General features: G+C 41.2%; 1 protein-coding gene across 1 annotated transcript in view; it reads right to left on the minus strand.

Annotated features, from left to right (window-relative positions):
• Positions 1 to 15,382, minus strand: part of prkg1a (protein kinase cGMP-dependent 1a) — a 94,355-nt gene that overhangs the window by 62,129 nt on the left and 16,844 nt on the right. Inside the window, 1 exon segment of the mRNA XM_081350775.1 lies at positions 14,383 to 14,496. Within this exon segment, the coding sequence (XP_081206901.1) occupies positions 14,383 to 14,496 (114 nt within the window).

Here is a 15,382-nt window from a genome sequence, read left to right on the forward strand (position 1 = left end):
CGTCATCAGCACACTGTGTAAGGCTAGGCAGAGACTCAGACAGTCACTGAGCGCCGCAAACAAACAGCATCCGCCTTATACAGTTCCTCCTGAACCAAATAACAAGCTTATGCTGCGTTCACGCCATGTCATAACCGTAATTATGAGATGGCAACGTTCTACCCAGAGCTGTGTCTACAGCCAAAACAATCAATCGCACATGAATAGTTTTAAAGATATGTACATTAATTGATACTTCAAAAGTTATCTGTAAATGTTTATGGTCTTTTCGGGCAGGATAAGCGATACATAGAAATCGTTAAGATGGGTGTGTCTACTGCACACTCCCGACAGAGGTAACTGAACTAACATGAAATAGATTTATTTATGTACGTAATTATGCAGAAAATATTAAGCATGAACATATCTGGGATTATAAGCAGAAATTGATTTGAATACACATTAAATATTACAATACATACAATCCCCTATTACTAAATTGCACTATATTATATTAAAAAGATTTACCATGCATCATGCTCAGAGTGACAAGTACAAATCCTTGGAAAAAGCTTCATGTCTTAAAATCCATACACAGTCAGCGTCATTTCTCTAAATAAGTTGTGAAGCATGCATTTTAAATCCTGATGTCTTTTTTGTTAACCAACATCCCCTTCGGATTCTTGGAGATTGTTAAAAAGGGGAAGCAAACGGCTCGACAAGTAGGTTATAGAATCTAGCGAACGTGTTAGGGTGGACATAGCTAGACCGATCGCGTAGGCCGCAGCGCTCATGCTCCGGAATGCCGAGTTGGTTGCGGTGCGGAGCTCACTCATTAGCACACGGTCTAGGCTACCCTCGTGCATGTCCATGAGTGCTTTGGCCTGATAGACCTGTAGCAACGCCATGGCATGCAAAGAGGTGGCGGCATGCCCACAGGCTTTGTAAGCTCTGCCCATAAGAACAGACGAGAACTCACAGGCCTGAGAGGGGAGACGAGGATCCCCCGTCCAAGATGTAGCGGCCGCCGGACACAGGTGTGCCACGACAGACCGCTCCACTGGAGGGATAGCCTCGTAACCCTTCACCGCTCCTCTGTCAAGGGTAGTGAGGGGGGATGAGCTATCCAGGCAGTTTGGAGGATGGAGGATTCCACTCGAGCCCGACAGCCTCTGCAGCCCGTTTCAGCATTGCTGACAACTGTGGATCTGGCTCGGGCAACGTTACACTCCCCGCAGCCAAGTCGTCATCTCCAGAACTCAACTCACCCTCCAATGCTGCAATCGGCATCCTGTCCTCTGGAGGGACCCTGAATGAAACGTCTGGTCAGTCCATTACAGAGGGACCAGCGTGCTCAACGGGGGACTCCACCCGCTGCGGTGTGATGGAGGAGTGAGGAGCCCACGGGTAATGGTTACCGGGCGGGAACTCCACCACTATCCTCCGATCACTCATCCCACACGGCATCCTAGGGTGGGGCATGGTAATGGGGACTCCACCTTCACGGACGAAGGCGAGTCTCGATCTCAACACCGAGACAGTCATATTCCCGCAATGAGAACATGTACCATCCACAAAAGCTGCTTCAGCGTGCTGTAAGCCCAAACATGTGATGCAACAATTGTGACCATCAGCAGGGGACAGGGAACGACCTCATCCAGAAATGCACGGGTGGAATGACATCTTGAAAAAGACGCAAACGCACCCATGTTGCTCTTTCAGGAAATGAAAAACTCTCACCAGCGCCGGAGCACACAGGGGAATGATCACGGCAACACTGACAGGGATGGTGCAGCCTGTACCAGTGTACCAGACAAACAAACACAAACAGAAATGTGATGCTGTTAAAACAGCAGTTGAGAGCTCAGAAAGCTTGCGACCACCGCTGCACTCGCGCTCTAGAACCACCAGCACCGGGAGAGACTTCCTGAAGAAGCAACGACACACTTGCTAGTTGTAATACAACAAAACTCTTCAGAAACATCGACATGAAGACCAATCGGCTCCGAAGCAAAAGACAAGTGGTGTGTGCATCCGCTTCCGTGTTTATACCCGCACTGCGGGGCGCGAGATGCAAATCTCGCATGCCAATGTGCATTGGCTCGTTTTATTAATACTCTAAGATGACAGGCTCCCTAAGCGTGATCCCAATCAGTCGACACGTCGACTACGTCGAACGTGAGCAACTGAAAGGGAACTGCAAGGTTACAAAGTTTAAAGGGAGTAATTACTCCAAAGGGAGGTATTTATTTAACAGAATCCACTTTTCAAGTCCTCGTTTGGACTACAACGCGATTTTTCCGGATCTTATGAAGTCATAATGTTCCTCATTTAAATAATCCCCACCCACGGAATACACAAAAAAGTTGGCGAGGCCTGGTTGAGCTGCGCTATAGATGAAGAGTGTTGTCGCTGTTTTTTCCACCACGGAAAAAGTTTGATGAAAAGTTTGAATGTATTTTTACACTGTTCCTAACTCCAACGTGTTTGTCTGCGCTGAACATTTTACAGAGAACAGCAGACAGACAGGGTACAATGCAGGCTATATGCACAAAAGCTTCTCCTGAAAGACGTAACCATTCCCATTTTGTCAGGACAATCTGTTGTTTATGGATCACAACTTGTAAGTATGTCTTATTATTTGTAGTTGTGTTTTCTATTAACAGTTCCAATTATAAGATTCATGAAGTTGCTATGATAGCTATGATGTAAATGCAGGGCAAAGCTTTGCCTCAGCTAGCCTGCTTACTAACATTACAGTACTGAGCTTTTGTAAGCTCTTGCTTTTGTAAGACTGTTCACCGCCCCTTAGGAAAGTGGGGCTTTTGTGATTGATTACTGTTTGTATTACCAGTTTTCCAACAAATATGATTAAATGTGAATAACATCATATCTATAAGAGAATTACAGCAACAACAAAAAAAAACATACAGTACCACCCTAAAACGTCCTGTGAAATCTTTGCTTGCAAAGTCTGTGCTTGAAATCCATTCTGCACGATCCTCTTGTTCGTTAACATTGTCAGGGTCTGAATCAGGCTCGAAATGGTTTGAAATTGACGCAATCTTTAATATTTACATCTGAATAGAGCTCGCAATTATGAAGATGCATGACATTTCCCAAACAAGCGCTAAAGCACTGCCAGTCACAACACACTGGGCCAGCTAACCAATCACAGCACCTGCATGACATCATTTACCAACTTAGTTGAACAATAAATTAGCGACAATACCGTTTTGAGAAACAGTCATGAGTGGCTGCCTAGTTGATTTCTTCAATGATGCATTGTACTATGGTAGTTAAGCAGCAAGTTAAGTCGTTGTAAACACACCTCACATATAAAACTGGTGATTTGTGTGCAGTATGCATTAGGTGGTGAATCGAGATGGCACTACAGGGCTGTTGGCTTATTAGGTAAAAGTTTTATGAGCAAACAAAAAAGTGTTTTTATCTCAGTTGGATGGCTGCACAGAAAATACCTCAGAAAGTAAATTTAATTTTTGTTCCTCACTGCTAAATTTGTGTGGGCCAAAGCAAGATGTGTCTGAAATGCAAACTTCTCGCTACTGGGTATGTTTTCCACAATCAAAACACATAACAGAGCAAACATTCCTGCTGTTTTATCGAGTTTTCGTCAGACTGCTGGAGGGCCACAGTTTGACAACTAATGCCTACACATCAAGGTTTTGTGCAGAAACTTATCCCTCAAATTTGCATCATGATTTTCAAGCTTCATGAAAGGAAGTAAATAGACTTCAAATATATATTCTAGCTAAAGTGGGGTTCTCAACTGCCTGCCTGACTTCCTCCTGATGTGGAACAGAGATGATTCTGCTACATACACAAACATACACACTACTATATTACCATCCAGAAAGACTAGAAAAAGATATCAGCTTTTGTTTCATAGTTCTAATTGGGTAATTTTTGCCCATCTTCTCCATTCTCTTGCTCTCTTGTACCCACTGAAAATATTCCTTCATTCTAAATTATGATGATAAGCAGCCTGATCATCACAATCTTGCTATATCTCTCACTATATATATATATATATATATATATATATATATAATAAAAAAGTTAAGTAAAAAAAAACTTGTCTTGGGGTCTGTAAGATTATAATTTTTTAAGTCTCTTATGTTCAAGTTTGAATTTATTTGGTCAAAAAAACAGTAACAATTTGTAGTAATATTATGAAATATTACAAGTTGTTAAAATAACGGTTCCCTATCTGTCAGTCACTATGACGTTATGTCGACTGACAAATGGAGTCTCACTTGTCATCGATCAGTTTTTTGAAAAATGGCCAATGAAATTGCAGAGTGGAATTTGTATGCCAGGCCATTCCCCTATACATACGGGTATATTAGATGGCGGCATGCATCCACTCATTAGGTTTTTCTTCAGAGTCGAGTGGTTGTCTGTGCTACAGAAATCACTCTTCAATTCACCTCTAAAAGAGCTGATAAAAAGAGCAATGCATTGAGGAGCTCCCTCTGGCTGTAACTGAATGGCACATTCAGCAGTGTTTCGCCAGTCACTGTTTGCACAGTTAAGTGCAGCAATTCCCACCCAGGGCGCTTCGGCATAAAAGAGCAGTTTTCCCTAAAAGAGCAAGCACTGGCAGTGAACGTCTTTTTAAAGATGCTTTCCGTCCATTTGTTTCTGGATGCGGTCATTTCTTGGCTTTGTCTGACAGCCACAATCTCTGTCCCAATCAGGATGATTGGTTCCTGGGTGCACCGCACAGTTCACAGCCACATCCTGCCACAGTGCCTTTCTTCCCGGGGGGGGTTGTGCATGAGGAGACCAAGAAGTCATGGACAGCACCTTTTTCTGCCCGAAACCGCTTCACAGCTTCCTCCACTTTCACTATCCTCGGTGGCCCGTTTGCCGGGCAGCCTGTTTTCAATGTTACACAGCAGTTTCCTGTCTGCCTGAGTGGATTGCGTTTGTAGTTCTGTATAGCTTTGTTTTTAATCTCTATTTTCTATCTTTCCTTGCAGTTTATATTGTTTAATATAACTTAATCATCACAATATATCTGATATTATGTAATATTGTCTGTCACATTAATCTGACATCACTAGCACAACGCGTTAGCATTTCTCTAGCCTGTTAACCTGCCATCCCGTGCTTACCATCTTTTTTCTCTCTCTCACGCCTTTTACGAGTCCATCAAACAACTGTGGTGAGTCGGATCAGTCAACAAACAAGGTGAGTCATGTCATCTCCTGTTATCTTCACTTGCACTGCCTGCCACATGTATAGCATAACCTTCTCAGTCAGCGGTGAGGGTTTCACTTTTCATAAATGCAGGGAGATAGACAGGCTGATGGAGAGGATTTCAGAATTAGAGACACGCATCCAAACTTTAATCGAGGAAAGAAAGAATGCAAGTGCTTTAGACACTGCTTTTGCTGCGACTAGCTTAGCTAGCCCTGTACATTGTTGTTGTAGAGCCTCCGCAGCAGGGCAACTGGGTGAATGTGAGACGGCATAGTTGAGGAACAAAAACTGCTGTTCCGTTCCAATTAGAACATCAAACAGGTTTCCTCCACTCAGTGACGCACCCACTAAGAATCCTGTTGAAAGTGCCTTAGTTAATGGCAATTCTATTACACGGAACGTGAAAATAGAGACACCAGCCACCATAGTCACATGTTTGCCGGGAGCCAGAGTGTCTGACAACAAAGCAAATTTAAAAGTGCTGATTAATGCTGGCCACCATTCCACAGGTGGAGCATGCGATTGCGGTGCACTCGTGCCCGCAAAGTGCCAGCACCTAGAGGAACAGCCGCTCCCATCCAAGGCTTGTAAGCTGACGGCAGCCCTGGCTGCTAAGGCTTACAGTGACGCTGGACAGGCCGCCTCCGCTCTGCATGCAATGGCCATCTTGCAAGTACATCAGGCCAAAGCACTCAAAGAACTGCACGAGGGATTGATGCAGTAACTGCATACAGTGACTGACTTCGCCCTATGGGTGACCAAGGTCACGGCGTGGGCCCTCGACCAGATGATGTCCAGGAACGCCATCTGGCTGAACCTTGCTGAGATTGCTGACAAATTGAGCTTTCTCAACGACCACATCTCGCAATGTGTCCTCTTAGGCAACACTGTCGAGGATTTTGCCCAGCAGTTCTCTGCAGTCCAAAAGCAGACAGAGGCCATTGAGCACATCTTGCCCCAGCTTGATACCACTGCTACCAGGACTGGACCCCAGTCTGCTCATCGCAGAAGGTGTCCCCCTGCAGTTTCTACACCTGCCCTGGCACGGTCAGAGATAACATCCCCACCGCAATGTCAAGATCTCACAAGAGAAGGTGACGCAACCCGTCCCTCAGGCCGCCGTTAACCTCTCCAAACATTCATCAAATGGCCCTGAGGTGGGCGTCCCAGAGATGGAGGGAGCTGCTCTGAACCAGGAGGTGGTGATCGCACCACTCCTTCCCCTGGAGGAGGGCAGAGAATCTTTTCTTTTCATTGAAAAAAAGTATTTTTTTGGTACACAAGCTTTCAATAAAAGAGCAGTTTCCTCAGTCTCTGGCATTTCCGATCATAGAAAAGCAATGTCTGACCAAGGGCTAAAGTTCGGCGACAGTTCGGTGTGATGGTCACACAAAGTGTGCCACAGCACCATGCCCATCTCATGACTCGGCTTTGTAGCCAGTGCTGAAGCAGTCTCATCAATCCGAGCAGCGTTACCGCGAATGTGGATGCCATATGCCCCAGGAACCTCTAAAATTGTTTCAGTGGAACCGCTGTCTTCCCCCTGAATGTATTCATGTATTTCAGAACTGACTGTGCATGCTCATTCGTGAGATGTGCCATCAAATTGACCGAATCCAACTCTGCCCTGTCTCTGTGCCTGTAGTAGTTCCATCCCTCTCTAGCTAGAGGCTATCGCAGAGATTATTACATATGTAGCACTGCACCACGGGTCAGTCCATATGTGTATTCCACATGTTCCTTCCTACGGGTAGGATGTGGCCTCTGTAGTGTACCTCTCCACTTGGATTAGGTATGCTTCCCCAGCATTCACACAGGGATTTTGGGCATACATGGGGCGCTGGGTAGGTTATGACTTAGCAATAGCAGTTGCCAAAAGAGCATGTTATAGCTTGCCAGCATCTGCATTGTCGACACTCATAACACAGTCCAGTGGTTGTGGCACTTGATCCCTGATGCACTGATGCACCTTGATCCCTGATGGAGGGAACAGAGATGTTATGTCCCTCCTGCCACAACCCTCAACTACTCCACTGAATGGCCGGGACACTGTCTCGGCTCCTCAGCATAAACCTAATGAGTGGATGCATGCCATCATCTTATATACCCATATGTACAGGAAAGTGGCTTGGCATGCAAATTTCACTTGCCATTTCTATTAGCCGTTTTTATAAAACTCAGTTATAGGGGGATTAAAACCTCTTTTGTCAGTTGAAATAACATCTGTTCCTTCCATCAGGGAACGAGGGTTACCACAGTAACCAAGATGTTTTAACATATTTTAAAAGTACTTTCAGTACTCTCGTCTTCAGAGCCTTTAATGATCCTTCAGGAACCATTATACTCACGGCGAAGTTCTTTTTGGTTCTTTGCTTAGAAGTAAAAAGAAGTTGGAAATACCTTTGCAGTGATATACTGTTAACGAATACCCCGTCACAGTCCACGGTGCTGAGAGCAACGTTTAGATGAATATGTAAATATGTGCTGTGCGCATTCTTCTCAAAAAACAAAATAAACGCACAACAAAAATGACAGTGGTGAGAAAACAGCAGTTAAGAAAGAATCTGATCATAGCAATGTGGATATGTTTGTACAAGCTCTGTAATTCACCTGCATATCATGTCAACAGATGAGGTATTCAAATTACATTATGATGATATTATAAAGTAGCCTATATTTGAGACTATAGACCATATAGGTCTTGCTTGTGAGGCTAGTTTTAATTAATCCCTTTTCTTTGCCTGGCACATTGACATTACAGTATATAATGGCTCTTTCGACATTATGTTAAACATTGTTAAAGTATTTGTTTCATGTGTCATAGAACGAAAGAGAGGCTAGGAATGCACGTAAACTTCACATCCTTTTGATTTTCCCAGAAACGTCCCATAAAAATCAGTATACAGGCTTTAGACACCCTAGGAAGTCAGGGAAGGTGTTTTGTTACAAGCTGTTCACACAGGCAAAAAATGTGATTAATACATGAATATTCTTACATATAGCCCCTTTAATCTTGTATTCTATAAACCAACAAACAGGGATGTCATATTAAACACTTACTTTAATAATGTTGTTGGCTTTCCTACAGGCTTGCTTGGCTATGCCAGTGCTTTTCACATAATATCTGTAGAGCATCCACTATGGTTCAATAATTACATCAGAGTATTGTGATAAAGAGCCTTCATCTTATGTGTCCTGTGAAGCACTGGGCCTGCTCTCTCTTGCTCTGCTCTGTTGTTTATTGCTGTGAAAGGACAGGGCAGCTGTAGGATGGGTAAGATCACACCAGGTCAAAACCACTTTAAGCGCTGACATATCTATGCTGTTTCCCCTGTGCATTCTAATGCTCTAAGCCATGACTTCTCCTGAGGACTCATTTACATGCAGACACCACTGGAAACCAGCCACAACAAAAGGTGTGTGTTTGAAAGAAAGAGACAGGGAGAGAGAGATGAATAACCATACACGCAGCTATGCAAACACTAAGATGGCAACTACTTCTGAGGAAAAGTGGTGTCTGCCAGCATACGATTTGTAGTAGCAAAAGGTTTTAAAACTGTCAGATCGCTAAGAAAACAAATAGTGCAGCTCTCCTCAAAAGCCACAGAATTTGAGGTATCATTCATGTCTGTAGCACAAACAATGTGGGGAAAGTTACATTCTGACATTTAATCAAACTCTAAGGATGCAATTGTACATGTACAGTCTGAGTGTTTAAAAGCAGAAATGAAAAGCCTATGCTTTTGTTAAAGCTTAAACAAAATTTAAGCTCTATCATGCAATGATGTTGATTATCACAGAAAATAACAATGGCTTGTCCATCAGATTTTTTTGCATGTATGGTATGAGGGTTTAAAAACAGTAATGAAAAGCTTTTTGTTTCATTGCAGTAATGACATTTTTTTGTTAAAGTTAATATATTTGAGATGCAACATTGTCTAAATTATCCTTTTGTGGTGGAAAAATTAATCTATGCGAATGACCTTTTGGTTATGGTTACAACTCCATGTAAAAAGTGCTTTAAATCACGTCCCTTTTTGGTATGCTTGTGCGCATTGCATAAAAATGACCTGGTTTACATGTTCAAGGTGCACAAGGATGCAAAAAATGCATAATCATTTCAAAACATAATTGCATATTTTAAATATTTCTCTGCAGTGCTGTACAATTTCCCAATAGGCTACCATAAAATTACATTACAAGAATTGACGGACAATTAGGTAATCAACAACATGCAACAGACGCTTAAAATGTGGAAAATTTCAATTTACATGAACTGAAGTAAAAATAACTGTTGGATTTTGACATGCATGGAGAGATCAGACACAGGGGCGGACTTTACCATTAGGCAAAGGTCGGCAATTGCCTTGGGCCCCGAGCTACCTAGGGGCCCCCAAAATGCCCTATTAACTTATGCTTAAGTTTTTTTATTTTTTATTATTCTTTTTCAAATGATATATTTCTACAACTCCATTTGCGAAAATTGGCATCAAATCATTAGTGTCGCAGATAGGAGGGGGCCCCCGCCTCACTAAATTGGACTATTCCATTATCTCACTTACTACGCATCTGCGAAAGTGACAAGGCTGTGCCAAAACACTGACGGAGGAAAAGAAGTTATTGACAGACAGAGTGTACAGATTGACAGACAGAGTGTACAGAGCAGTAGACACTAGACAGAGTAAAAATGAAGCGAAGCTAGCTACCCAAGCGGTGCTGAAAAAAGGAGGAAGCGGGAGGAAACCAAAAAGTCTGTAAAGGTGCGCGGCGCGAAAGATAAACAACACGCAGTAACAGGTGGACTGGGAAATACACAAACAGAGCAAGACGAGTCTAAACGCGAAAACTTTAAGTTTCGAAGTTACCCAAGCGTCTCAAATAAAAGAAAAAAGTGAAAAGACGCTGATAAGTATTTGGGAACGCTGGGATAGATATCAGGAACAACAACGTTCAACGCACAGAAAAATCGTGAAGCAAAGAGGACACGGAGATCGACAGACAAAACTGAGCAGTTTACTTATGAATCATGATATTTTAAAAAATCTCAGCTCTCAGATTCTGTCAATTCTATTACGAAATTCAAACAATAATTCCTGTTTTGCCGTTTTAATGTAACGTGACAGATTCCTAGCTGCATGTGAACTGATCATCTCTAGCTAATAGTAAATAAACACGAATTAACAATGTTGAAAGATAAAGTATAACTTAGGCCTACCGAAATGTATATTCCTCATTCATAATATCGATCAATAAGTGTTTTTCAACCACAGAAAGAGGTAAAACAGCTGGAGAACAATCGTCACATAACATTTACCTCAGGAAAGCCATTTAATTGGCTAGAAAAAAGAGCTATAGAGAGTGTTTGGCTAAATATGTGTAGGCTACTATATTACTAAATGTTAACCGTAAATTATACCAGCTGATAGGGCTTTTTTTTCTTGAGAAAAAGTAACGGCTATCTTGTGAAACGTTACCTAATATTCATCCAAATGAGTCAATATTGAATCAAATCACAAGAATTGAATCGAAATGGTGAAATTTGTCAAGCAAAAAAAACATAGCTTACCAGAAATTGTACCATATAAACATTGTAACATGTTTCTGTTTAGGAGTAAAGAAGTGTATGCAGGGTTTAAAGGGGACGTTTTTTTCTCCTCTCTAACCTTTACTTCCCTGTAGATTAGCTTTACCTGCCTATCCACCATTCAGTCGGTACATATGTTTTTTCGTTCTCTTTTAAAGATTGGATGTGGAGGGGCCCATAGCCTACCTTTGCCTTGGGCCCCCGATTTGCTAAATCCGCCACTGATCAGACACATGCATGTCCCTTAATCCCAGTTCAGCTCACTTCCTGTCCCAGACGCTATCCAGAGAACCAGAGACAGAGAGCAGAGGAGTGCAGGAACACTATAAACAGCCGGGGGAGGAGAGATAGAGTGGAGGGAATCGAATGGAGAAACAGAGCCAAGCAGAGGCAATAAGAAAATATGCATAAAGGAGAACAATAGTTCAGAGGAAAAAGAAAATGAAGAGAAGAATGGAATTATAAATGAGAAAAAGGCTTGCAAAAAAAAAAAATCACAGCACACAAGGCTGTGCATATGAGATGATCTGGTTAAAGGGAGAAAAAAAACAATTATGGGACAAATGTGGACATTAATTATGGCTGCTAATTACAAAATAAAATCTAGATTTTAAATTAACTCAGGGCTTTTTATAAATATGGAAAAGCCTAATGAAAATGTAAGTGGTGAGTTGAAGAGAGTTGAAGTTATGTGTGCCAAAGTTTACTTAAAACTTAAAAAAAGACCTTCCCTGACATCCTAGGTTATCTATGAAAGCCTGTATACTGATTTTTATGTGAAGGATCGGGGACATTTTTGCTGGGAAAATCAAAAGTGTGATGTGTTTAAGCACTCCTGAGAGTCACTCTACCGTTCTATGACATGTGAAATTAATACTTGTGAAATTAATGTAATGTTAAAGTGTCATGCAAAGAAAAGGGATTAATTCAAACTATAGTCTCACATAGCCAGATCTACATAGTTTCTATAGGCTCAAATATACTTTATAACAGTGCTTAAAGGGCACCTATTATGCCCCTTTTTACAAGATGTAATATTGGTCTTGGGTGTCCCCAGAATGTATTTGTGAAGTTTCAGCACAAAATACCCCACAGTTAATTTATTATAACCATTTGAAAATGTCATTTTTAGGGCCTGTTTTAAAAAGAGCTGTTTTGGTGTGTACCACCTTAAATGTAAATGAGCTGCATATCCCCGCCCTGCTGCTGGACCCAGATGATGAAGAGAGTCCGGCACAGAATAAACACGAATGAGAATGGACTAAACGTCTCGGAATGGTTATTTGATACATTTATGTACTTACAAAGTTTTAATCGCGTCCCCTTTGCAATTATTGATGTGCAACACACACACACACACACACACGAATTGTGATAACGTTCACGCAATTTTTTGAAACTACAAACACACAAATACTGTGATAACGTTTGCTAAGTACAAACGTTTTTTTTTTTTTTTTTTTTTTAAGTACAAACAAAATTATATTTATGCCAGGGGTGCTGTTGCGTCATGTTGACATTACTTGTCGTACAGGTGCTTATGTGGCAAATGTGAGAAGATGGCTACAGAACCAGAAAACATATGCTGCAGGGAGATAGACGTTTATATACTGTCTATGGAGATAGAGCAGACCTTAATTTATTTACATTTGTAATTGCTGCAAAAAATTATATGTGACATAAAACTGTCTGACGTTGTTTGTTGAGACATCCTATGATGACGACAATAAATAGCTTTAGACGCAGATTTGTTGTTGAACTGGCTGACATCTATTGAAATGACTATTTGCTCAAAAATCATAAAATACACTTACTTCTTCTGGAGGTGACGTTGGATCGCGAACAGTAGGCAACGATCCACACTTGAGGATTAACTTTAACCCTCGTTCACTAAACAGTCAGTCAGAAAATGATTCGCGCAAACATAAACGTATTTAGGAAGTTTAAGTGGCGCATTTTCTTCATAAATAAAATCCATCCGCTGCGTTTTCAGTGGCTCTGATGTCAGTGAAGACTACTATGTCCATTCTTACATCCCACAACAGAACACCTAACGTTACTCTTCTTAGGAGACATTACCGGCTGTCGTTGAAACAATGGAGGATGGTGTACAGATCACAGAGGGCGGGGTCTATGCCAAAACCAGATTGTCAATCAAACCACGTCGGTGGGGCTTAGCGCATTTCTACGTCAAAGTGAGAGTAATCTCGGAACAGGGCGTTCTGAGACAGTGCTTGTGATTTATTGAGATAGTAAAAAAACTACTGGGTGGATTTTTATCATTCTAGGGTGGTTTAGCTCACACACTGCCAACACACATTTATGTTCAAACACCATGTAAAAGTGAATTTTGCATAATAGGTGCCCTTTGATTTGAGCCGGAACCTGTTCGGGAAATTTCAGATTTTGGATTTTTGCATTCCGGCATTTGTTTTTAAACAATCAGGCATAAATAAGTGCATTACATGGTGACAGTGCGTGCTTGTGAGAAATATATTTGGAGGTTATGTTTTACTATTGGCCCTCAGCATATAGCCTATATTTCTGATCAGCTTTTTTAGGTTCATGATCACTCTCATGTTTACTGCTTATTGTTTGACACGAAGTAAAATGTAACGTTTGGAGAGAGTGTATATACCTGATGAATTATTCTAATAAAAATAATTAATATTGCCAAAATGGTAAAGAGACAGTCAAGCATATTTTCATTTTCCATATCCACGAGAAAAGCTGATGGTGTATCTGATCAAAAGATATCCCAAATATGGAACTGCTAATACTAATAAGGGTATAGAGGGAGACACGCGCAATGGGAGTTAGATCAGTCAGAATCAGAAATCCATGTAATGGAAAAGGCAATGACGTCCTCGTTGAGAGAACATCAGTGATCAACTGAATGATTTTTGGCTCTCAACAGTGCCATTTTTGTTGTGTTTATTATGTGAGAGGAAAGCATGCTGTGCATATTTACATATTCATCTAAACGTCACTTTCAACATCATGGACAGCGTCTGGATGTTTGTTAACAGTATATCGCTGCAAAGGTATTTTCAACTTCTTTTTACTTCTAAGCAAAGAAGGAAAAATAACTTTGCCGTGAGTATTTCGGAGCATCGAATTGCATGTAGTCTCTTGTTTGCTACAATTGCACGAGTGCGAGCACAAGCAATAAGTTGCTGCAGTTGACTGCAGTTCACTACATGACCACTGGTGTCACTAATAACAACAGTTTCTAAAATCTACATAAAGCCTCTTTAATACAAGGTTAGGGGTATGTTCAAATCACAAAATAAACAATAACATCCTAGAATATCTGAGCACAATTCATTTGTTGTCTCCTAATATTAATTCATCCCTCACATATATCTCAATCTGGCCTCCTGCCTATTGATGAAATAACATATGATCAGAGATGGAGTGATTGGTTGTCTTCAGTCATACTGAGAATTATAATCTCACGCTGGCAGACAGGGAAATGTGGCCTAGAATAAACTCAAGCTGTGTTCATGTATGTATGTATGTAGTGGGGGAAAAAATCCAATTCAAAATCAGGATCATTTTATTTATTACTGTGGTCTGTGTGAACTCACTTCTCACAGTGGCCGTCCTGGTGCAGTTATAAAGGATGGCGAGCTCTCCAAACACCTTTCCTGGTCCCATAGTGCACAGCTTCAATCCTTCTTTTGTCACTTCAACCTTTCCCTCTGAAATAAAACATACACAAGCTGTAAATAATACAAGAAACACTTTCAATCTTTTAATTGTGAGTTCAGTCTTGAAACCAGAACATAACAGTTTGTGAACAGAGCAGAGATTAGAGACTCTCTCTCTCTCTCTCTCTCTCTCTCTCTCTCTCTCTCTCTCTCTCTCTCTCTCTCTCTCTCTCTCTCTCTCTCTCTCTCTCTCTCTCTCTCTCTCTCTCTCTCTCTCTCTCTCTCTCTCTCTCTCTCTCTCTCTCTCTCTCTCTCTCTCTCTCTCTCTCTCTCTCTCTCTCTTGAAGCTAAATGTGGTTTACTTACATTGCCAGGTGATCTCTTTGCATGTAAACCAGTAAATTGGGTTATTTCAATAAACAGATTTTTTGGTAGTTATCAGCATATTGGTGTGCATATAAACATGCTCAGTGAGATATGAGAATTTTAGAGAGTAAGAGAAAAGAGAGAGAGCTGATGACTGATGGACTATTTAACTTCTTAATATTCAGCTCTAGCTGAACAGAACTATAGGGAAGAATGACTTTCACCTGGCCTTAACCTGTTATCTGCATTCAGTTCAAAATTTACTTTTTGCCACAATCTCCAATGGTGAAACAATTTAGAAAATCACAGGCAATAAAAAATGGATTTTAAATCTGTGGACAATGGAATTATTTAGATGTTTTAGTCATTTTGTATACGTGCGTCAAACAGCACAGATCATTGTGTGACTCGATGAGATGAGCCAGTCTGTTTCTGTCAGTGATATTTCTGTTTCAGTGGCTTAATGCGAAAAATATTCCACATGTTTCACAAATTCACAAATTTGACTAATTCATGCATTCTGCGCTTGGCTGAGTTTAAATTTTGTCCTCTGATTATGACTTCTCAGATG

Source organism: Scardinius erythrophthalmus (genome assembly GCF_964197995.2).
Source record: "Scardinius erythrophthalmus genome assembly, chromosome: 21".
Taxonomy (NCBI): Eukaryota; Metazoa; Chordata; class Actinopteri; order Cypriniformes; family Leuciscidae; genus Scardinius; species Scardinius erythrophthalmus.